General features: G+C 45.0%; 1 protein-coding gene across 1 annotated transcript; it reads right to left on the minus strand.

The window, feature by feature from the left end:
• Window positions 1–682: 682 nt before the first annotated feature.
• POP1 (POP1 homolog, ribonuclease P/MRP subunit) lies at window positions 683–25,423 on the minus strand. Its single transcript, XM_006104149.3, has 16 exons — window positions 25,289–25,423; window positions 22,914–23,057; window positions 22,558–22,725; window positions 21,357–21,532; window positions 19,717–19,965; window positions 18,075–18,162; window positions 17,444–17,631; window positions 16,329–16,585; window positions 16,115–16,208; window positions 13,342–13,453; window positions 12,380–12,499; window positions 6,305–6,420; window positions 4,060–4,251; window positions 3,621–3,775; window positions 2,595–2,933; window positions 683–1,488 (listed from the first exon to the last, which is right to left on the minus strand). Exons 2-16 carry the CDS (start codon window positions 23,053–23,055, stop codon window positions 831–833), a joined length of 3,054 nt encoding a protein of 1,017 aa, XP_006104211.1. The 5' UTR covers window positions 23,056–23,057; window positions 25,289–25,423; the 3' UTR covers window positions 683–830.
• Window positions 25,424–25,460: the final 37 nt, after the last annotated feature.

Raw genomic sequence — 25,460 nt, forward strand, 5'->3', positions numbered from 1 at the left:
TAAAAAGAAATGCTTAACTGTGTTCACCCCAGTTTCCCCAATCTGACCTTGGAATCTCTCACTCTTTTGGGGGAGGGGGGGGAGGCGGGGGTTTGACACATTTCATAGAACATATTTTTAAAATGCTCTTCTATGGCTTTGCAGAAGCAAAAGAGCCCAGAAAAATTAAGTAGCCTTGAGGACCCCGCGCTGGTCAGCAATGCAGAGGCTGCGTGATGAAATCAGACCACCCCTGCACTCCACCCCAACCCGCTCACAACCCGGGCCACCTGCAAAGGGGCAGCAACACATTCTCCACGGCGTCCTCCTTCGGGGAGCCAGCGTGAGGCACGCTGATCACAGCGCGGACCTGCACCAGGCCAGACGGGGCGCCGCACCTCACGGCAGAGGCCAGATGTTGGTAGCCTTTGCCTCTCCTGCAACAATCAAATCATCAAACCACCACCCTGCCTACCACACGGCGACAAGGTTTCTAAACAGACCCGAAAGCCCTTGGATCCCCATGAAAATGGGGGCGAGGAAAAATAAAGCTTCTAACTGTTTCCAGCAAGAACGACACAGACCAAGAAATCGTAATAGAAATATGTGCCGCATATTCCAAGGCCCTACAGCAGGGACAGAGGAGGATGGAAATCAGTGAGGTGACTGGAATGACGTAAACATCTCATCCATCTCATCCACGTGCATGATGCATCTTTTTTTTTTATTATTCTCGTTTCCAAGCAGTTTCACATGACATTTCAAAACAGAAGACGGCTCAAACCAAACTTTCCAGCTGTGGGACCAGGCAGACGGGACCGTCTGTCCCCTGCAAGGACGCACGCCCGCCTTCACACCTCCACCGTGACCCTCGCGAGCCGGTACTGCGGGGAGGCGGGCGGCCGCAGCAGCACCAGGCCCCTCTCGGCGGCGGCCTGGCCGGCCAGCATGTCCAGCAGGCCCGTCAAGCTAACGAAGCCCAGGGCTTCCCCACCGCCGACAGCCATGGAGAAGTCTCCCTGGGTGACGAAGCCCAGGAGGACTCTGGAGCAGTGAGCGGTCACGTTGGGGAGCGGGCCTGGCCACAGGCCCAGGGTCGGAGCCGGGGGCCCTGCTGCAGGGTCCCCCTCTGCCAGGCCCCCCAAGGCAGCACGCCCGAGGTGCCGCCTCTTCTCTCGGGTCTGCCTCTCCTTCTGTTTCCGGATCTGGCTCTTGAACGGGTCGCTGTGCTTGGGTTCCTGGGGCCCGCAGTACAGCCGATCCCGGCGGAGCTGCAGGAGGTCCTCCTGGGCTGGGACACAGATCATGGCGTGCGGCTCGGGGCTGCCCTTCCCGGGCAGGGACAGGCTGACCCACACCAGGGCCCTGGGGAAGCGGGCCAGGAGGGACCGGCGGGCCTCTGCGGTCAGTTCTTGCTGCCCCCTGCCGGGAGCTCGCCGGGCCGCCGCCCGACTGTCCCCAGAACTGGGCCGGCACCAGGCTGACAGCTGCTTCAGCGATGCTCTACTCCTACACGTTTGAGGGTATTTTGTTCAAGGAGAAAATATGCAATTAGAAGATTAGGGATAGCGAGAGTTCATTTAATTTTTATACTCTGTGGGAAAGCATCAAAACTCCATTAAGGTTTCTAAGAAATTAAAAATTGACATTAATGCCTTTTTGTATTCAGGTTTTACTTTTTATGTGTCTACTGTTCTGCGAAAGACTAAAGGTTTAAGAAGTTGAAGGCAGAGAAAAATAAGACAGTGGGGTAGAATCTAAGGCTGTAATCACAGTGAGAGGATTAAGGAGGAACTGATATTTTGATTAAAAAGAAACTCTAAGGGCCCTAGCCGGTTTGGCTGTGGATAGAGCGTCGGCCTGCGGACTGAAGGGTCCCGGTTCGATTCTGGTCAGGGGCACATGCCCGGGTTGCGGGCTCAATCCCCAGTAGGGGGCATGTAGGAGGCAGCCAATCAATGATTCTCTCTCACCATTGATGTTTCTATCTCTCTCTCCTTCTCCCTTCCTCTCTGAAATCAATTAAAAATATTTTTTTAAAAAAGAATTCTAAAGAAGTTACATGGGAAAAAAGTATAAGGCAAGAGTGGTAAGTGCTTCTTATAAAAATCAGAGCAATAAATAAATAAATAAATATCCGAATAAAGGGTAACTGATAAGCAAAATCTAATGCCTGCAGCAGGACTGAGTAGAACACATGTTATCGTCTGTGATATGACAAAATCACAATGAATCGGTACCTAATCGGCCACAAATTCAGATCATCCAAAAGGAATGACAAGAAATCGAATTCAGTGATTTAAAGCGAACAGTGCTCGCTCGGAGTTTGCCGGGGTCGTCACCTCACACACTCGCGAAAGTACTGCTCTGTGAGCAGACTAACTGAAACATGTCGGTAGAAGAGAACTCTTGGTCTGGGTCTATGGATGATAATTTTTCAAATCAGTTCGTAAGTTAGCATCTAATGTAATGTGGCCATTTCCATGGGGTCTTTCTGAGTCCAAAACTTCACTTGGGCCTTGCATCAAGGAACAGTGGTTACGTTTACACCTGTAGCCTGGATGGTATTAAAAGAGAATGAACCTAGAACATATCCGGAAGGTGTGTGCACTCACCTGAGAACGCAGAGGAGCTGGCCACGGGCATCCTGGCCCGATACCTGCTCAGTCCCGGCCTGGGCTGGACACTCTGTGTCCATCGCTCCCTCGGGCTCACTGGAGTCGTGCAGGGCTGTGCCCCCTGCACCAGACCCCTGAGCAGCTTGTCCAGGCGTGGGAGCACAGGGCGCCTGGTCTCTCGAGTCGCTCTCCCCACCACTCGGGGAGGAAGCTCCGGACAGTTCCTCTTGGGCCCGGACTCTCGATTCCCAGTCTCGGGTTAACTGCTCCCAGGGCAGACAGAACGGCGCCAGAGTGCCCAGCTTTACGTAGTTGGGCCGTTTTGCAGGAGGGCGTCTAATGAAAACCGAAGAGGAGAGCCAATTCTGAATAATTTAGGATGGGGGCGATTAAAATAACTATAGCCACTGTACTATATCTCTATTTAAGAAAACATAGAAAAGAAAGTTTTCTAAGAAATATCATCTATATATATAAAAGCCTAAGCAACCATTACAATGACCAGTCGACCATTCGCTATGATGTGCACTGACCACCAGGGGACAGACGCTCATCGATGTTTCTAACTCTCTATCCCTCTCCCTTCCTCTCTGTAAAAAATCAATAAAATATATTTAAAAAAAATACTCCAGTGTATAAAGTATTTTTTTATGTTTTCGTAGTTTCACTGAAATTTCAGATGTATTATCTCTATAATCAGTTATAAAAAACTCAATTTCCGTTTTGAGGGGGGCAGGGCTGGGAGTGGGAACTCATGTCCACAGTGTAGGTGTCCACCACCATCCACGTAAGCAAATGACCACGGAAAGGGTTCACGCTCTGGATGGGCCTAGAAACACCCGACGTGAGACAGTCTCCTGACTGACTTGTGTCTCGGTAACGCTGAACTCAAGGAAAAGCCTACGAAAACTCCACATTATATAGTGAGAGTTACCGAAGCCACTGCCAACGTTATGGGCCACTGTGAGTAGGCACTTCTCTTCCTCTGAAGGCACCACCAACCTCGAGAAGGCAGCTTCTCACCTTTTATACTTTTCAAGAAGATTCTTGGCTTGTTCTTCAGCAAAGAGAATGCCAGCAGAGCAGTCTGGGAAATCCCCCGGGATGGAAGGCGACCTTTTATACTGGGAATGCACCGCAGTCTCTTTTAATCCTCCCACCCGTGCACCTCGATAGATCTGAAAGAAATGTATATGTTAAAATAAATCATTAAAAATTTAAACTATCAGGCCACTCTTAAAACCTCAAATATTCACAATATGTCAGCACCACTCTTATTAATAACACCCAGGCTCCAGGGACCTTATGAAGTATCTTGTATCAGGAATTTGGCTCAGAGGGCAGAAAAATAGCCTCAGTTTCTAAGGCGTGCGTCAAGTCTGGAACATTCTCAGCCCTGGGTATTGATTAGGGATGGACTTTAAAGGTCGCAACTCTTGGTCGGAATAAAAAAGCCACTTACAAATGGAATCCAGAAAGCCATGCCCCAGGCCTTGGGAAGCAGCACGTCCCAGCCACTTCCCCAGCCGCGTTGGCCGTCGCCGGTCACTCTTCCCGGCTGGTGAATCAAAAGCAGAGGGATCTTGGACTCGCGGGGACCTAAAACCAGCTGTGACCCAGGCACCAGCAATTCACTTCTCTTCCGGTTTAAGTCCTACAATGGGAGAAAATCATTCAAGACAAACAACCCTAGTCTTCTGGGAGATGTTACCTGCCCTTTTAAAACGCAAGAAAAAAACATACATGTAAGCTATTTTAAGCACAAAGTAGTCCCTCCTACGACGATTTTCCTTTATATAATGTTTCGGTAGAAATGGCAAATTACCTTAAATATGGGCAAGAATATACTAGAGGATTCAAAGTTATAAAATACACATGCATTCCACTAATTTCTTATCTCAGGGTTAATCTTATATTTTGATACTCTGTCCCTACATTTACTTTGGTTAAGATTTGTCATGAAGTGAAAAAAAAAAGGCACAATTAACAACTTCTCCCTTGAGAAAATTCTCACCCAGTCTTAAGGATCCAAAATAGAAGGTGCCCACCCCGCCCCCCCCCAAATGTGAAATAGAAGGTGCTGTAAATTATTTGTCAAGTAGACTGCAGGGAGTTGCTAACATTCTTCCAGACTTTTCTTGCCAGCTATTCAAAGAGATGGAAGGGGAGGGAGAGTCCTCCCAACTCACTCAACTGAGAAACTATCCGAGGGCGGCCTCCACGCTACATCTAACTGCCGCCCCAGGATGCCTTCACGCCAGGACCAGATCCCGAGTCTCCTTCTTCACTTTTCTCTCTCTCCTTCCCGAGTTTCCTCTACCATCTACCTGTTGGTAATTCCAAAAATCTCTCTCTTTCACCCTGACTTTGGCTCCTGGGATCAAAACCTCTGTCCTGGAAGTCCCGAGGCCCCTCAAACTCAATTATCCAAGATGACACTCGTCCTTCCCACTGCATTCGCTCCCGCCATCTGATGCCACGATGCTCACAGTTTGTCCCCTCATTCATTCACCCGTGCAAACATTTACTGGTCATTCATTTACTCTTTCATTCGAATATGCCCTGAGCACCTGCCATGTGCCGAACGCTTTCCCGGGACTCGGGATACAGCTGGGACGGGTCAGGCCTGGCTCGGGCTCTTAGCTGAGCTCCCAAACCCAAACCAGACCGTCTCCTCCTTTCTCACCACCCACCTTCCAATGAACCACTGAGTCTTGCCAATTTTACCCTCCAGGTAAATACACATTTGTGGCCCTGCACTCCAGGCACGGCCACAAATCAGGCCCCCATCGTGCCCTACATTATGGGCTATTTCCAGGGTCTCTTTTAAGGCCATCCAATCACAAGCCCTCTCTCCGGCTCCTCCACCCACATCCCCACCCCTAGTCTCCTCCACCCTCCCCTGTGCTGCTGGAGGGAAATGTCATCATGTCACGGCCCAGCTTAACACTTTCCATGGCACCCTCTGTCTTCGGTCCAGATCCCTGAAGTGCCCCCAGGTCTTCTATGCTCTGGTCCTATTCCCTCTTCAGTTTCATCTCTGAGTCCAAGCTACTCATCTATTTGAAGATTCCTGAACACACGGTCCTGAACTGGGCCTGGGCCCCTGCTCATTCTCACTTCCAGCAATCCTTCCTCTACTGCAGCCTCGGCCCCCGGCCCCCAAAGGTCTGGTTGATTCTAACAGCCCACCTGAGGGTCAGCGCAAACACCAGCCCTCCGTCCAGGACGCTTCCCCTGATTTCTAGAGTCTGGGCTTAGTCTCCCTTCTTTGGGCTTCCTTTGTGGCCTGTACTTCTTGAGTGTATCTAACAGTCATCGACCCCATCACCTGATACAATACCTGTAGGAGCACAGTCACTGGGTAATTAAAGACCGGAGAACAAATAAAGCAACAAAAACAGAGAACACTTAATGGGGGAGAAAAAAAAAACACAATAAAAGAAAGACATGTATTTAAATCCTAAGATTATCATTTCAAGAAAAAGTCTTTATGTTAACTTTTTCTAGGGATTCTTCTTCTTTAAGAACAGAAAATAAACAAAAAAACAACCAAAGTATTTATCATAAGGGACCAGTAAATTGTCTGAAAATAAAGGGAAGTCTATGGGACCTTATAGAGTACAAAGCAACCTTTACGTTCTCTCGAGTGACGAACTTCAACCTGTCTTCATGACTTTACCAACAACCCTTACACCATTAGTTACCTGATCCGACATTTTATTCTCTGTGACACTCTTACAGATAGCTTGGCTCCAAATAAAGCTATGCGCACACTCCACGGGCACACCCTCCAGACGCAGCTGTCTAACTTCCTCATTATCTGAGAGGGAAAAGAAAGAGCCTTCAAACCACATCCTCGAGGTCAGTGAAGTCAAAGTCTAAACGTGGCCCATTGTTACAAGAAAATATCTGACAGGCACTTACTTCTCTAGAAGAATACACTTGACTAGAAATTATTCTTACAGTTGGTTTCATCATCTGTGAAGTAGCAAAGGCTCCTACACTTATTTTTTGAACATTTATGTTTAGTGGAGAAGATATAAACATCACATACAATTGCCTTTAAATACCCGCCTAATTCCACAGTTAGGATGATTGAAGCATATGAACCACTGCAGAGGCAAACGATAATACGCAATGACAGCACAAGTCATGTTCTTTTTTTTTTTTTTAATACATTTTTATTGCTTTCAGAGAGGAAGGGAGAGGGAGAGATAGAAACATCAATGAGAGAATCATTGATCGGCTGCCTCCTGCATGCCCCCCACTGGGGATCGAGCCCGCAACCCGGGCATGTGCCCTGACCAGGAATGGAACCGTGACCTCCTGGTTCATAGGTCGATGCTCAACCTCTGAGCCACACCGGCTGGGCCACAAGCCATGTTCTGACTGCTGTCTTCCGGGCTCTTTATGTTACTCCTGGCTCAACAGTGCCGAGACAACAGGTACGATTTCTTCAGCCCTATCATTTCAAGTCTCTGATAGGCCCTTCCTATTGAACATATTGTTTCCTTCCTTTAAAAGGAGCATATTTTCTGTGAAACATTATCATTTCATTCCTTTAAAGAAGCCACTCCATGCCAACCATGATGAACCCTCGGGGGAAAGAGGAGGAACTCTTCCAGTGAGGAACATACACATGGATAGTGGAGACTTCCTACAGTCGTGTAATCACTCGGGGGCTGAAAAATCTTCCAAAATCTACTTTTGTTGGACTGAAAAATTAAAAGAAAAAGTCAGACAATCCATGAGTTTCGACTACGGTCCTCAAATGCCAACACAGAAAGGCCACTCCAAGGCACATACCTGTGTGGGTCTGACGGCTGGAAAAAACATTAAGTTGGAAGTGACTGGGCCATAATGTGAGAGATTTCAGGGGAGAATAAAGTATATTTCTAACTTTAGTTTTTTGTTTGTTTTTAAATCCTCACCTGAGGATATTTTTTCCGTTGCTTTTTTTTTTTTTAATTGATTGCAGAGAGGAAGGGAGAGGGAGAGAGAGATGATGAGAAAGCATCACTGATAGGCTGCATCCTACACACCCCCCACTGGGGATGGAGCCCGCAACCCAGGCATGACCAGAATCAAACCTGGGACCCTTCAGTCCGCAGGCTGACGCTCTATCCACTGAGCCAAATCAGCTAGGGCTCCATTGCTTTTTAGAGAGTGTAGGGGGGGTTGGGGAGGGGAGAGAGAGAGAGAGAAAGAGAGAGAGATATGTGGGAGAGACATATTAACTGTCTACCTCCCCTACAAGCCCTGACTGGGACTGGGGATCGAACCTGCAACCCAGGTAACATGCCCTTGAAAGGAAATCGAACTGTTGAGCCACACTGGCCAGGGCTAACTTCAGTTCTGAATTGTCTTTCTAAATGATACATTACATGTGTTAATAACATCAGTATAATGCAACCTCTTTAAAAAGCTGACTTCTTGCCCTGGCCGATTGCTCAGTGGTTAGAGCACCGGTCCACATAACAAAGGGTCCAGGGTTCGATTCCCGGTCAAGGGCACGTACCTGGGTTGCAATTTCAATCCCCTACCCCTGCCGGTGCTCACACAGGAGGCTACCAATTGATGTGTCTCTCTCACAGCAACGCTTCTCTCTCTGTCTCTATTCCCCTCCACTCTCTCTAGAAATCAATGGTAAAAATATCCTTAGGTGAGGATTAACAAAAAAAAATGTTTACTTCTCTTTTTTTCCTTTTTATTGAATTTATCGGGATGACACTGGTTAACAAAATTATGCGGGTTTCAGGGGCACAATTATACAGCACATCCTCTGTACACTGTATTGTGTTCACCACTTCAATTCCAGTCTCCATTCATCACCATTTTACCCGTTCCCTCCTCCGCCTCCTCCTACCCCTCTCCCCGCCCTGGCAATCACCACACTGTTGTCCATGTTCCTGAGTTTTTTCTCTTTTTCTTTCTTTTATGCTCAATCCCTCCACTACCACCCCTGCCCTCATCCTAAAAACTGTCAGCCTGCTCTCTATGACTGTCTCCATTTTGCTCGGTAGTTCATTTTGTTCATTAAATTCCACATCTGAGTGAAATCATATGGTACTTGTCTTTCTCTGACTGGCTTACTTCACTTAGCATAATAATCTCCCGGTCCATCCATGCTGTCACGAAGGGTAAGATTTCTTACAAAGTGTAAGATTTCTCTCCTTTTTTTATAGTTGAGGAGTATTCTGTCGTGTAAATGTAACACAGCTTTCTTATCCACTCACTGGACACCGGGCACCTTCCAGATCTTGGCTCCTGTAAATAACGCTGCAATGCACATAGGGGTGCATATATTCTTTCAAATTAGTGTTTCGGGTTTCTTCAGGTACTTTCCCAGAAGTGGTTCGCTGGGTCGTGAGGCAGTTCCATTTTGTAGTTTTTGCGGTAACTCCACACTGCTTTCCACACTGGCTGCACCAATCTGCAGTCCCAACAATAGTGCACGAAGGCTTCCTTTTCTCCACATCCTCGCCAACTCTTGTTTGTTGATTTATTGATGAGAGCCATTCTGATAGGGGCGAGGTGAGGTCTCCATTTTGTCTGCCTCATTGTGTTTGTATTAGATCAGTGATGGCGAACCTATGACACGCGTGTCAGAGGTGACACGCGAACTCATATTTTTGGTTGATTTTTCTTTGTTAAATGGCATTTAAATATATAAAATAAATATCAAAAATATAAGTCTTTGTTTTACTATGGTTGCAAATATCAAAAAATTTCTATATGTGACACGGCACCAGAGTTAAGTTAGGGTTTTTCAAAATGCTGACACGCCGAGCTCAAAAGGTTCACCATCACTGTATTAGATAGATCTACTGTGACTCCCAGTCTTCGGGGGGAGTCCTTATGTAGTAGGTGTCCTGTGGGACCCAGTGGTGCAGCCTCCTTGGTCACCTGAGCTGGGTGCTCCAGGAATGTCCCTCGAGTGGGTTATGTGGGCCTCCTGTTGTAATTGAGTCTTGGCTGCTACTGGCCCGTTCGTGCACGGGATCGACCCGCAGGCTGCCCGACTGAGTCTCAACCCTGACCATGGCCTGCAAGCTGCTGTGCACGGGCTGACCACACGAAGCGAATTTGCCTCAGCGGGGCTTGGTGCCTGCGATATCTCCCTTTAGGTGTGCTGCTTGTAACCCGGCTCTCATGTTGTGTGAAGCTGGTCACTGGGTGCGTTGGTTCTGGGCTTCCTGGGAGGGACTCTCTGCTGCAGGCCCAAATCAGACGCTACCTGTGACCTACCCTGAGCAACCTGTTTGGAACTGTAAGTGATCCACAACGTGTGGCTGCCAGTGTTGGGCCTGGGTGTGCGGGAGAAGGACCAAGCTGTGCACCCAGACAGGCTTTTACCATCATCGGGTCCGGGTCAGGTGAGCAAAAGTCCCAAGACACCCCAAGAACCCCCTCTACCCACTGGCTGCCTGTGAGACTCAGGCACTGAAAGGGCCTCGGGCTATACTCCTCAGCAGGGCATAAGCTCCACAGAGTGGGGCGGGAGGGAGCCCAGAGGGGGTGGCTGTTGCTTTCCCCAGGCTGATTCCACAGAAGGAAGAAGGCACCTCGAGTGTGGGAGATGGACTCAGCATAGGGACCTGGCGGCTCTCCCTTCAGCTCCCTCCCCAGAGCCACAAACTCCAGTCTTTCCTCATGCACCTCTAGTCCTCCACCCTCCCTCCCCTAGAGCACAGGGTGAGTGGCTACAAACAAAAGTCTGTGTGTTGGCCCTTTAAGAGGGTGCCTGTATCTCTAGAGGACTCCCATCTTTCTGGTGGACAACAACCCCGTTACTTTTCACAGGCAGATGTTACGTGGGCGCCTCTTCTGGGCCCTGTTGCTGTGGGCTGGGGAGCCCGGCAGGGGGTTTAGACCCCATGCTTCTCAGGGAGAACCCCCGCAGCTGAGATATCCCTCTGGAACCTTTGCCGCTGCCATGGGAGTGGGGTTGGCCCTTTCTGCTTCTCTGCCCTTCCTACCAGTCTCGATGTGGCTTCTTCTGTGAATAACTTGGTTATAAGACTTCTTTTCGGCTAGTCTTCAGCTGGTTATTCAGGATGATTCTTCTATGTTTAGCTGTAATTCCAGTTTGGTCCTGGGAGGAGGTGAGTGTAGCTTCCACCTACTCTGCTTCCATGTTGGATCTCTCAAAAGTTTACATCTTTATCTAGATCACATGCCAATCAATACTTCTTCAAAGAAATTACTTAAAATCGGTTTTAATGAAAGTCCACAATGACTAACAAAAGGATAAGCTTTTATAATAGAAATTAAATGTTTGAGAAACTTTCATTTTCTTTGAACTGATTCATCCTATATAATAATCCTATATAATAAAAGCCTAATATGCTAAGTGTCCGGTCAACTGGTCGACTGTTCAACCAATCAAAATATAATATGCTAATGAATGCTAAGGCTGCTCAACTGGTCGCTATGATGTGCACTGACCACCAGAAGGCAGTCGACCAGTTGACCAGTCACTATGACATGCACTGACCACCAGGGGGCAGACGCTCCAACTGGTAGGTTAGCTTGCTGCTGGGGTCCTGCTGATCAGGACTGAGGGAGACGGGCCAGACATGCCCTGGAGCCTTCCCGTGGTCCCTCCCCAGCTGGCCAACCTCCTGCGTCCCTCCCCGGCCCCAATCATGCACCGGTGGGGTCCCTCAGCCTGGCTTGCGCCCTCTTGCAATCCGGGACCCCAGAGAGCTGGTTTCGGCCTGATCCCACAGGCCAGGCCGAGGGACCCCACTGGTGCACAAATTCATGCACCGGCCCCTAGTATTAATATAAAAGCCTTAGAAAGCATTTTAATATAAAACTGCCTTATTTTAAAAAGAATTTGAGGAAGCAAGAGAAATTGAGTAGAATTAAATTACAGCTTTAAGGCTATTATGGGAGTCACCATTTAATGGTGTGATTGACGCTGCAGTTTTCATGGCTGCACCAGAGCATATTGCTACTGAAAAAGAAAAGAAAGAAGCAACACCTCATTGATTAAAGTCTGAGACTCCATAATTAACTAACTTACCAATATATCTTCAAACTCCTCTCATTCAATCCACCTTTCATGTGACTTTCTGATAGAATCATTTACTAAGCCCTTAATAAGCTAGCTACCTATGCATGGAGGTTAAAAAAAAATTATAGTCATTATAACACACGCCTATATTTTTCTCCAAAAATTCACAAGGTAATTTTAATGATTCTTCCAAAAAAAAAAAAAAAACCATACTTAAATGACAGCAAATACAATAAGACATTATCACAACCGCTGCATGTCCCAGATCAGACTAAAATTTTAGCCAGTCCTACACACCCTCCCATGCCACTCCAGCCAAACAACTCCCTCGGGCCACTCTACTGAGTCTAAACCAAGACATCTTACCTTCAGCACCTGGGATGGCCTTGCCAGGATTCGAACCTGGATCATCTGTTTGGTCAGACAGAGGCTTCCAATGAGCACAAGACCAGCTGCAGGTGCACATCCCTTCCTCATATGAAAATTCTGAAATGCCAGGCATTTTCAAAAACCCATTTGACAGAAAGACAGGTTTTACTAGATACTAGCAATGAAATGAACGTAAGGATCAGGCTGTGTTACACAGCTAAAAGATACTCCCACACACACCTCCTGTGACCATAATCACCTTGAAAGTAGCCAGGTAAAGATCACCCTCATTTCCTAGAGGTGAAGTTACTGCACAGGTGTCACTAACAGAACTGGGACTAGACTGCTCAAAATAGTAAGAAAACCAGGAATGTTTCAAGAACTTTACCTTGGCATTTTTCTGGATTGGGCAAAACTTTGGACCTCTTTTGAGGCAAATTTATTCGAGGATCCCCAACTGTCAGTCCCAGAATAGTACCTGCTGGAATTTCTGCTGGTGATGTTATTCCTTGAGCAATAAACAAACAATAAAATGCAAGTTTAAAAAGAGGCATTCACAGTGTATACATATTTGCTTGTATTTTTCAAATTTTTCTAATAAAACTTTCATCTTGGGCTATTTTATTTGAAAACATGTATTTCCATGCTGGCCGGTAAAGCTAAATGGTTAGAACATCAGCCCTCCCACCGAAGGGTCCCCGGTTTGATTTCGGGTCAAGGGCATGTACCTGGGTTGCAGGTGTGATCACTAGCCCTTTTTGTGCACATGCAGGAGGCAACCAGTCCATGTGTCTCTCTCACATCGATGTTTCTCTCTCTCTCTCTCCCTCCCTCCCTCCCTTCTACTCTCTTTCTAAAAATCAATGGAAAAAAATATCTTCAAGTGAGGATGAACAACAACAAAAAACATGTTTTTCCTTTTTTTCCCATTGATACTTTTAGAGAATAAATTAACATTCATAAAGAGAAACGTGCTCTTTATGAAAAACATTCATTTAACATTATAGATATTTTACCAATGTAAACATTGTTTCTTTCATTGATAACTATAGTAGCTTCACACACAAAAGCACTCATGTCCACTTAAGAATCAATTTCAGTTTACTGCCTGGTATATGCACTGACTGTAATATCAGAATGCCAGCTATTTAGAACACTAACATCTCATGTGTTTGTTGTTTCATAAGCAAACTCAAATAGTGTTTTCCCTATTCACTCTCTGACTTGCTTTCTCGCTATATTACAACAAAGAATGAAAGTTAAAAAGCACCACCGTGCGTAGGCAGCTTTCCCACCCACGTCCCACAGCCCCCTCCGCTCCCAGCACAGCCCAGCATCCCCTGCGCATACCTCCCAACAAGTCAAACACGGCCTCCTGTCTGCGGTGGAGGGAAACCGAGTCAGGATTCTTACAGGTTTCAGTCCACCAACGGTGTGGAGTGTTCTCCGTGTCCTCTCCCTCCTGAAAAACAGCAGCTCCTGGTTACCAGACAAATAACGAACCAGACATTATAATCGTGTTAGGGTTGGGATACTGACCCCCTCCACTTTTTTCTGCATGTGGGAATGAACGTTTTAAGGGAAGAACCAGCGGAACTGTCACTATTTTTCACACAGTAATTAGCACCAGGCTAACTATCCTTCTAATTAGAAGCTATCCTTCTAATTAGAGGCAAGAATAGAGTACTACAGTTCTGTCAAGATTTCACATAAGGCTCAGCCAGTGTGGGTCAGTGGTTGAGTGTTGACCTACGAACCAGGAGGTCACGGTTCGATTCCCGGTCAGGGCACATGCCCGGGTTACAGGCTCAGTCCCCAGCGGGGGACGTGCAGGAGGCAGCCGATCGATGATTCTCTCTCATCGCTGATGTTTCTCTCTCTCTCCTTCTCCCTTCCTCTCTGAAATCAATAAAAATATTTTTTTAAAAAAAGGATTTCAGTTCCTTCTCTCTCTTTCTCCGCCATCGAGGTGCATGCGTTCGCTTCTCCTTCACCATGTCTTCCCACAGACTTTCAGGACCAAGAGGTTCCTGGCCAAGAAACAAAAACAGACTTGGCCCATCCCCCAACGGATTCGATGAAACCGGAAATAAAATCAGGTACAGCTCAAAGAGGAGACATTGGAGAAGAACCAAACTGGGCCTAGGAGGAATCACACATGAGAGATGACTCACACATTTCTGCTGTATCCAGGTTGCCTACACCTTTAAATGATTGCGTTGCCTACACCTTTAAATTATTAAAAAGACCGCTACTGTCTGGACAGTTGGGACATTTTAATTGGAAAATTAATGGACTCATGATTTTGCTCTGTTGATTTTTATTTCTGCAATAGTAGGTTGGTTCAGTAATAAATGTGTGAGACCTTTAAAAAAAAAAAAGGATTTCACATACTAAGAAAAACACGCATGACTTTCAGAGAGATTAAGCCACTTCACACTGAGGCCTCTGTGCACAGTGCCTGCAAGAGCGCCTTGCTCCTCTCCCTCTATTGCCAACTTCATCACCAGCAACTTAAGCAATAAAACCTTCCTCCCCAAGGAAAAACCAAACCTATACCTTTTGAAGAAATCTTTAGCCAAAGGCTACATGACGACTCTCGTACGCCTAGAGATTTCAAGTAAGGCACGCAAGTATTTTACTTACATTTCTTCCTGACAGATCCAGGAATTTGAGCAAGGTTTCAAAAAGCACTTCGAGTATCACGTGCATGCCAAGAAAGAATACCTATACTGAATAAAGTAGGATGTGCTCCTAGATTCAAAAGCACCTGTAACATGTGCCAGGTCTCTCACAAATACTCAGGCAGCATAACAGTGGTTTCAAGTACAGGCCCTGGAAACAAACTTCTAGGTACAAATCCTTGCTCTGCAACTCAATTAGCAGGCACTGTGCTAAGCACTGGGGACAGAGCAAAGAACAGAACGACCCTGCCCTTGCCACCACGCTGTGTAAATACACAAACAGAGGTCGCCATACAAATGGAGGAAATGTGCAAGATACAATGTAATTCACAGGAGGGATATCATTTACCCTGAGGGATCGGGAGAGGATTCTGTAGGGAAATGAGACGGATGTTGAAACCTGAAGAATGAGGAAGTTTAGCCAAGCAGAGTGGTGGAGGTGGAATGTTCAAGCAAGTGGGGAAAAAAAGCAGGGAGATGGAATCTCCAGGAGAAAGGAGGCCAGGCTGGCTGAGGTGCAGAGTTGAGAGATGAGGCAGAAAGGCACAGGTTACACAGTCACATTCCGGGCTTTGGATTTTATCGCAGACACAATTCAAGAGACCAGGCAAGAATAGGAGTGGGTGAGGCTAGTGGGGAAGCAATGGAGAGAAAGAGAAAGTAGCCTTTCTCTTTTAAAGTATTTTTCTTCTAAAAGCCCAAACGCTGCTCGGATCTGTCATCGTACCTGACCATGTCAAGTCTGTGAGAGGCACAGGGGCTGAAAGGCACAGGGCACTGACACAGCAAGACAAACATGAGCCCGGAGCGTCTGACTGCTCATCTGGTCTCCTCTCTGGACCTGTGCGGTCCCCATGCCACAGAGTTACCGGAATGTAACTTCTAGCTCATTAAAATTCAATAAAGGTGGAAATGCAGCTCCTTAGTCCCACTGGCTGCGTTTCAAGAGCTCAATGCGACACGTGGCCAGTGCTACCACCCGGGACAGCACAGAGGCACGGCGCCCTCACAGGAAGGCCTACTAGACAGCGCTGCACGAGACACACGGCTCCCTGCCTCTCAGCGCCACAGAACCCTAAAACTCACCCCAGAAAATACGCGTCACACAAGCACAAACAAAACAATGGCCGTACACTCGGGGGCTTTAAGGGCTCTGCTGCCTGTTTATGGAGCAGAAGGTAAGGCCCTTCTGCAAACTCACAAGCTGCAAGAATAACTCGTCCTTAAATCAGAACAAGTCGGTTCACTTATCACACTCACTTAGATTTGTTCATCCAGGAGAAGTAAGAGATGACAAAGTCCTTGATCATAAGTGTACGGAGAGAAATAAACACTTATAGGCCAGGGCCCAAAATGTTACCAAACTGTATGTGAAGTGTCACAGGTGTGCGCGGAAAGACATGACTGGAACGTATCATTACAGTCACGGGGAATCTTACGGTGTGGACAGCAGCAGCTTGCAGGGCCTCGGTGAGGATGGCGTGGGAGAGGGGACCGATCAGGCGGAACCTGTTGATCTCCATCGTCAAATCACTGAAAGAGAGAGAAAAAGTCTGAAAAGGGAAACTTCCACGACAAATACGACGGCTGTGGCCACAGGCAGAAACAGAGGAAGCCTTCAAAGCAAACATTCTGAGCGAATGCCACCTGTACCTGATCACGATGCCTGTGGTGGAGGAGCTCCAAGAACGCGGTTCATGTGCAGCTCTAGTTCCATCCCCCATAAATTTTTTAACTGGTTTAGCGTTTTCTCCATCGTCTTTCCGTTTTCTTTTCTTGCCAATTTTCTCATCGGGCAGTTTCGCTGGGCTTTTTTCTTGGGCTGGTGCCAGAAGGGGGTCAGGGATGCAGGCAGTTGATTCGACCGGTTCTATACACTGGCACGCTGCTTTTATTTCCTCCAAAATATCCTAAGGATATACGTAAACATTTTACTTTTAAAGTTTAAAATGTAAATACATTAAAGATTTAATGTGGTTTAGTTTATTTTTTCCCCTCCCTTTAAAAATTTACATTTTTATTCCTTCGCAAATTAAACTAAATTCATCATTATCAAAATGGTGTTTGGGTTCTTCTGAGTAGTGCATGGGACTTGGAACAAAAAAAAAAAAGATTATGTCAAAGATTAATGAAAACAACACGACTGCTCTGACCAAATATTTAAAAATGAGTTTAAGCCCCAACTGATGTGGCTCAGTTGGTTGGAGCATCATCCTGTACAACAAAAGGTAGCGGGTTTGATTCCTGGTCAGAGGTTCGATCCTGGTCAGAGTGTGTGCAGGAGGCAACTGATCAATGTTTCTCACATCACACACACAAAAATCATTACCAAAAAAAAAATGAGTTTAAGGAGAAAATTTACCATCTACCACATAAAAGCAGTGAGTATGCTAAAAAAGAGAAAGAGAGAGACTAACTAAGCTAAATGCAGTGTTAAAATCTTCAGAATTAATCAAAACTACTTCTCATCAAATAGGCTTTACCTAGCACCTAGCCACCAGGGAACCAATTCATGGTGGAAGCATTCATCCAAAGGCAACATTTCAAGCCATTTGCCTAATAAGGTTGGTTTTCATCTCTACTTATGGCTTACTAAAAAAGTGAGGGGTCCAGATTTGCTTCATGTAATATACACGCAACTTTCTTCCCTACATTCAAATACCAAGCTACCAGCCAAACTTCTACGCCACTTAAATGTCTATGGTATTGATTTCCAACAGTCAAGAATGCAGGGACGAGTGACGGGGAGACAAACTCAGGGGTAGTACCTGTTTAAGCGTTGGGTGAAGCCAGATCCACAACTGCCTGCTCTCAGAGGTGTCCCCAGGGGTCCTCTCCGGCTTCCAAATGAATAAAACAGGCCCCAGCATGCCTCGGGGGTACTGATGTGCCCGGTAAAGCAGGAGACTTCCCTGGCGCTTTCCAGACAAGCAGTGAACTGCTGCAAAAGTCAACCCTGACAGAAACGAAAACAAAATCCCATTGTTTCAAGTGTTGAGACTGCAGCAGTATTTCCCGACAGCTAGACTATTATTGCTTGTCTCTCTCCGGGTCGGGGTGCAAAGTCTAGGCTCTGATCACTGCTTGGATCAAAGTGGCACACAGTAAGTTCTCCATAAATATTTTATGGAATGAGTGGTTTAATGAGTTTTCCATTTCTGCCTACCTAAACTCACTCCATCAGCATAATGACCTTCTCACTTTACACTTGACAAGGTTAGAACTGATTTAAAAGCCACCCTAAGCTTTCCTTTAATTAACATACTCAATGGAGAACAAAAACTCTCTCATGCATTTTTATATATGTTTAAACTACCGAACACTTACAGCACTGACACTTCTGCATGAAAGAAAGAAATAACCAGACCAATATAGGACTCAGATTTGAAACAAGTTTACCTGTGTCTATGCTACACATTGGAGAAAGTGCCTTTAGTATTTCTTCCTCTTTGCCCTTCAACTCCAAACAACAGTAGTAGGATAAATCCTGCAGAGAGAGAGAGAGATCATTAAAAACGTAGCCATTTACACGGGGAAATTGCAAGAAGCCAAAAGTCACATGAGAAAAACTCCCAGAGTCTAAGACACAGAACAGATTGCTATGTAAAGCTATCATTTCACAAGTCAAAATCTGAAACCTGTCTGTTCCTGTTACATCAGTAAATATTCTTAAACCAATTTGAATCAAAATAAAAATGAATTTCCATTTAAATATGTTATAGTTTCCTTTTTATAAAAAAAAAATCTGTGTTATATCCTGCAAAGACGAGGTCTAAGCAGAATGTAAAAACTGCTGCCTCTAAGTAAAGACTTATTCTTCCCTGAAATCTACCTAAGAAACGAGAGTCATGATGCTCCAAATAATTTATACCATATTTCTCCCATGCTCATTCTTGACTATAATATAGATTCAAATTGATACAAGGTACAAGGGAAAATGAGAGTAATGAGAGTAAGACCTTACCAATTAAATAAGATAAAGACAGATCAAACTGAGGTAGTAAAATCAGTATGTTAAAGAACTGTAGCCAAAACCGGTTTGGCTCAGTGGATAGAGCGTCGGCCTGCGGACTGAAAGGTCCCAGGTTCGATTCCGGTCAAGGGCATGTACCTGGGTTGCGGGCACATCCCCAGTAGGAGATGTGCAGGAGGCAGCTGGTCGATGTTTCTCTCTCATCGATGTTTCTAACTCTCTATCTCTCTCCCTTCCTCTCTGTAAAAAATCAATAAAATATATTTTAAAAAAAAACAACTGTAATAACAGTGTATAGTCAATAAAGCGTTACCACGTGCCAGGGGCTGGGCTAACTCCTTACACGGACTGTCATTTAATCTTCCCGACACCTGATGACCCAGGTGCTATTTGTTATCTGATTTCACAGAGGAGGGCACTGGGACAGAGACTGTTACTGAACAAAGCCACATAACCAGAAAGTGGAGAAGGCGGCGTCCACGACAGGCTCCCACTGAATCCTAAACATCTGGAACAGCGTTCGAACACTGATCACAGTCCATCGATGGTTCTCAGATACCTGTTACTGATCAATGACTACTTACTGAACCAAGGCTGAATACATCTCGGGCACGACCAACAAAACCCCACATGATCGCTAGAACTAACCTCACCCTCATGTTAGCCTTGCTCCGATTCTCTTCATTCTTGTCGGGTGGAATTTATTTCAATTCTTCCCTGCTACCTGGCTTCCTTCTGCCTCCCCCACTCTCCCACTTTCTCATTCCTTAGAACTCTGCTCAAACAACACTTCCATGGGGAAACTTCTTGGTCCCCTGTTAAGCATGCTCATGGTATTCTATGTATCCCTTACAACTGCATATTTGGCTAATTGTTTGATTAATGTCAGTCTCCCCTAATACCTTTACATTTCGTCTCCAGCATCTAGCAAAGTGCCTGGTGCTCAGTAATCATTTTTAAAATAAATAATCTCAGAGATAGGGCTTTGGCATTACCACGAACTGTTCTAAACGTCTCTGTCAGAAACGGTCTAAACAAATATAAAAGAAAACCAACTGGAAAGCAGACCTGAAGGAGGCAACGGTGTGTCATGGCTCGATAGCAGGCGCGGTGGCTCTTGACTGTCGGCCTCTCCCCGAGGCAGTAGCCCCACTGCTTGACCATGTGAAACCGTTTGGCGTGCCAGATGTGCGTTTCTAACCATCTGTTCTTCTTCTGCCTACGGTTAAATTCCAGCATCCGGTTGATGTGACATCTTCGAGCTTTATGGCACTTGTTTTTTGAATGTTCTTTCTTCTGATGCACTGCTTTCTCTGCCTGTAGTTTCAAGAAGAGAAGCAGAACCAGTGTGCGACCACTTCAAAACAAAGTTAAGTGTTAGGAACTCAAAGTTAAACTAACTTTAGATTAAGTGGAGCACATGATAGACCCCATTAGTTTGCTTAAATGTTTAACTTGGTGAGTTCCCCAATGGAAGCTGAGATGGGAGCAATAGAAGGAGTGCATATTTTAGAGGTGGTCAAACCTAAGGAAGCACATCCTGTCACTTACTAATTGGGCAAGCTTCATGGAGTATGAAGATTAGACTAGTTATAACATGTTCAACACAGTAACTCAAGCTTATTGTTGCTATTAAGAGTATATTAGAGAGGAACAGCGAATACACCCTATGCTAGCTTTTTGTTGTTATTTTTTATTGTTTCTTAACCTCTAAGATTATAGCTAAATCTAAAATTTAGAACCAAAAATATAGAAGTGAGGAAAATTACACATTTCATGTCAGTTAGGTACTGAGAGGTAAATGCTAAGTGTTAGCATTGGGAAACAGACTTCACATTAAGTCTAGAAACTACGAAATTCCTGTGTAGTTTTTACTATTCATCTCTTCCATAGCCAAGCTAAACTTCTGTGGAAAAAACTCTTCATTAGTTTGTGGGCCCCTTACAAATAAGGACTTGACCTTGATGAACTCTAACCCTACAACCAACATGGTACTGATACATAGAAGGTACATTACAAAGAAATTCTGAATCAACTAATAAAGACATGGGTAGCTTAGACAATCTCAGAAAGTCCAAGCCAAAAACAATTAGACTTGAAAAAAATTTAAATTCAAGCCCAATTTTTCAACATTGAAAAAATCAAAAGGCAAGTGCTACGCAATGATGCTACCTTTTTTTTTTTTTAACCTTCCAACTCTAAGCCCAAAATGCAGAGCTAAAATTGCTTATCTGGTAAGAAGGTCAGTATTATATTTTAAATATGACAGGGAAATGTCAACTTTTTAACACCATTAAAAGAAAGGGGTTCCATGCCCAGCTGGGAGGGCTCAGTGGTTGAGCATCGACCTATAAACCAGGAGGTCATGGGTTCAATTCCCGGGTGGCAGGCTCAATCCCCAGTACGGGGCATGCAGGAGGCAGCCGATCAATGATTCTCATCATTGATGTCTCTCTCTCTCTCTGAAAAATCAATAAAAATATATTTTTTAAAAGGGTGGGTTCCAACTGTTATATTTAAAAGCAGCTGTAATGTACAACTATTTGGTAGATGATAAGGAGGTGGGAGGGGGATAAATCATGAAAACAAAATATGCAAAGTCTGCCTGTTGTTTTTGGTTTTCATTTTAACAAATTCTATTAGGTTAACACTTCCCATTTTCTCTTAGGAACTACTAACCTAAACATCACACCAAGTAAACCGTATACCTCTTTCTGAGCAATCTCCTGCAGCCGTCTCGGAAGGCGTTTGACGTTGTGGCTCATGGCTCTTCGCCTCATGTGCCGTGGCAGAGTCTGGAAAACCAGTGAATTTGAAGACTTCTGAGTCACTGCTTTCAACATAGCACTGATTTCAGCAGCTCGGGCCTGAGCAAAAGTAGACGCTGTCGAAGCAAAGAGGACTGCCATTAAAAACTAGCCTTGAATCAACACTGTCCTGCTACATTTCAGAAGAAAAAAAGACTTGAAGTACATGAGCTTATGATTCACTCACCACCCCAACCCCTGATTAGTGGTTATTTCTGTATTATAAGACTGTAAAACTATTCTTCATCTTTTATTTTTTCAAGTTTCCTACAAGAATTCGGCGCCACTTTCTCATTAAAAAAAAAGTTTAAAGACAAGATTACAAAAAAAAGCTTAAGACAGAGAACCACATGCAATAAAATAACAACCATTTTTAAGTATAATAATCACACAAGAAAACAAAAAAATGTTCACTCCCAGCTTTTGGTACCAAAAACAAAACAAAACAAATCAAAGAAAAAACAAAATTTTAACAATGGCTTTGATTCCAAGGATTTTTTCCTTAACATTTTCTTCTTTTTTCAAATATGTGACCATACTATTATTAGTTTTCTTTATTGAAAAATACTTTTTTTTTTGAAGAGTAAATAGAGTGCTGGGGAAAGTTAAATGAATTCCTCCAAGAAGGTATACAGAGAGACCAGAAGCACCCGTAAGGTACGTACAAGAAGAATGGGCCATGTGGTAGGGGTAAGAGTAGTGGGGCGACGAGGGATGAGCTGGCAAGGACCTGGAGAAGGGGATTTAAAGATCTGGGTTGCCTTGAAAGTGCATTAAATTTGGTTTCATCTTTGGAGAATGCCATGCCGAGGGGTGTAAATAGCATTTCCTATTTTAAGCGAGAGTGGGGAAAAGATTTTAAGACAAAGTGGAACAGTGCACAAATAAAGGCTTTTAAGAAGAGAGGTAAGGAAAAGGAGAGGAATTGAAGAAGGGAGAGCAATCAGACCCAAATCCAAAGGGAGGGGAGAAAAGCTTGGAGTAGGAGGAGGAGAGAGAGGGGAGGCAGGGCCAAGACATAGCGAGGGCGTTTGAAATCTGGCTGCATTAGCAACAAAGAGCTCACAGTGCAACCAAACCTCACTTCTTTACAAATACCTACCTGTTATGTACTTTGGAATCTCCTGAGACGTGCCCTCAGGACCGGCTTTCCATCCTCCCTTCTTTCTAAACATTACTTTGGAGGAAGATTGCTCATTCACATCAGGCCTAGGTGGTGGATAGTGGGCCATTTTGGCTTGCTGCTGTCGTGAAGTTCCAGAAGAAGGATCTAATATATTAAAAAAAAAGAAAGAAAGAAATATGTCACTCTTATCAGGAATAAGGATTACAGTGGAGAATATCTGTTGGGGTGAACTGAAATTTTCCCCCACTCTGCACATGCCCACGAATGACCCCCAAAATACCCAAAGCAATCTGCTCCAAATGGGAGTGGAGAGAGCACTGTGTGTATCTCACCTAGTTTTTGAGCTCGGAAAGGTTTCCCACCTCCATTAAGGTGCTTTTCACCTCTATCAGGCACAAAGCCAGAGGATAAAGTCACATTGGTGGGCTGGTTTCTCATCTTCTTAGCATGTTTTCTTTCTTTTGCATTAGACATTTCTGGAAATAAAGTAATAAATTAATACAGGGAAAGGGAACATCCATTCAAAAATAAATATAATAAATATTCATAACTCAGTATACAATAAATCTTTCTTATAGGCGGATTGATATAAAAATGTCATCGTGGTATTTATTTACTACAGAAATTCATAACCAGGACAATCTCTAGGGGAGCCATAAATGGTATTAACACCAAAAACCTGATCAATAGAAAAAAAATGTTTTATTGTTGGAAGAGACTATATTAGTACATTCCAGTTTGCACTTTCAAATAATGAAATCATAAACCTATGCTGACACTGCAAAAAGTCTGTTGAAAGAATGAAAAATGAGGTAGGAGATAAGATCCCTATGCCATGATAAAATTAAATTAACTAAAACATGCAATAAAAATTCTGAGGTGGCCCTGGATGGTGTGGTTCAGTTGTTTGGGCATTTTCCCTTGTACCCAAAGGTTGATGGTTCGATTTCTGGTCAGAGCACATGCCTGGGTTTCAGCTCGATCCCCAGTCGGGAATATGCAGGAGGCAGCTGATCGATTATTTCACTCTCACATCAATGCAGCTCTCTCTCCTTTCCTCTCTCTCTAAAATCAATAAAAACATAAAAATAAGTAAATAAAATTTTAAAATCTTTTCAAGAAAATCCTTAGGTGAACATAAGCCACTTGAATCAATGAAATATAGAACACACTATTCTGATATAACCTCTACAAAAACTGAACATAAATTATTGATGTTTTCATTTCTACTACTGAGATGAGGCCAGAGGCACCTTTAATTTGTAACAGCTAAAAAAATTCCATTTGAAGGACGAAAAATAAAGGACAAAAACCTAGTGGAGCCTGATGGATTTACTCAGTAATTCTCAAACTTGACATCCACCCCCCTTTTTTCCTCAATAGTTTCAAATACCTGTTTTCTATTTTGAAATGAAATTCACTCATAGCATAACCTACCAGTTATAACCTATAACTTTTGCCAACACATGCCCTACAACATGTGCTCTAACTGTAATGTAAAGAAAAAAATTTTAATATGTATTTCAATATTTCACAACTGTACCAGATGACATTATGAAACAATGAAAAAGCTCTGAAAGTTCTTGAGCCAGAAGTAGAAAAGCCAAAACCTTAGCAGTACGTAGGACAAAATGAGGGTGAGTAAACAGGACTTTCTTATATCGCATTTTAGGAGCCGGGCAGGACTGGGACCTTGCCTGTCCTTTTCACTACTGCACCTCCAGCACCTAGCAGGGTGCCTTGCACAAAGTAGGGGCTCAATATCTATTTGTTGAATGCATCCGTGCATGCATACATGAAAGAGGGAAGTGTGCTACAATGCATTATAAACAGAATGAAAACATATTCAGCCAACTATCACCCCTTCTGACACCGCATGTCTGAGTACCTGCCAAGAAAGCAGCCCTGGGGCCAAGTGCTGGATCAAGATCACTATCTGCCTTTTTTTTATTATTATTATTATTATTATTATTATTATTAAATATCTATCCACTGAGCCAAACCAGCTAGGGCACTATCTGCCTTTTTTAAACCAGATCCCAGCCCCTACAAGAGAAAGGAACATGGGCGGGGCTGGCAGGTCGAAAACGCCCAGCTCTCCCGTCACCTGGGAGGGACCCACATTTCTGCTTTAGGGCAGCGATTTTCCACCCGTGTGCCGCGAGGACTTCTAAAACATACAATACCTGACTCCGCAGTCAGGGGCACTGACCTCTTTTCCCTTAGATTGTCAATAAAAAATGACAACTGCCAGCACAACAATAGCTGCCTGGTCTGAATGAAATCAAAATCATACCCTATTTTCGTCCAGACCAGCCAAAACAAAAATTATGTGTGTGTGTGCGCGTGCGCGCGCTATGGAATTTTAGTAATTAGTTCGTGTGTGCCGGGAGATGAAAAAGGTTGAAAAAGGCTGCTTTCGAGTGTAAGGAGAGGGGGTACAAGCCCGTTCCCAGAAAGGGCTCCGCCTAGTGTGGCCCTGCAGCAAAATGACAGAGTCAGGGAGCTCCGGGCAGGGGAAAGGTGCTGCAGCCGGCAAGACAGGCCCGGAGCTGGCAGCAGGGGAAGAGGAGGAAAGGGGAGGTCGGCCGGGTCTGGGGGTGGGGGGCGCAGTGCGCTGGTGCCAGGCGAGGGATCCCCTCTCCTCCCCCCCCCCCCGCCCCTACACACACGGTCCCCTAGAGACCACCAGCCCCTCACGACCCACCTGCCAGACGATCCGAGGCAGAAAACTAGGGCTTCCGAAGTCAGAATGACAAGGTTCTGCTGCGGTCCCCTCCGAAACGACGTGCGCTGCGAGCGAGCTGGAGGGCGCATGCGCCGTGCGGCGGCTGCCTCCACGTGGCCCGGGGCCGCGCAGAGACTACAACTCCCAGAAT

Source organism: Myotis lucifugus, unplaced genomic scaffold, assembly GCF_000147115.1.
Source record: "Myotis lucifugus unplaced genomic scaffold, Myoluc2.0 scaffold_548, whole genome shotgun sequence".
Classification (NCBI taxonomy): Eukaryota; Metazoa; Chordata; class Mammalia; order Chiroptera; family Vespertilionidae; genus Myotis; species Myotis lucifugus.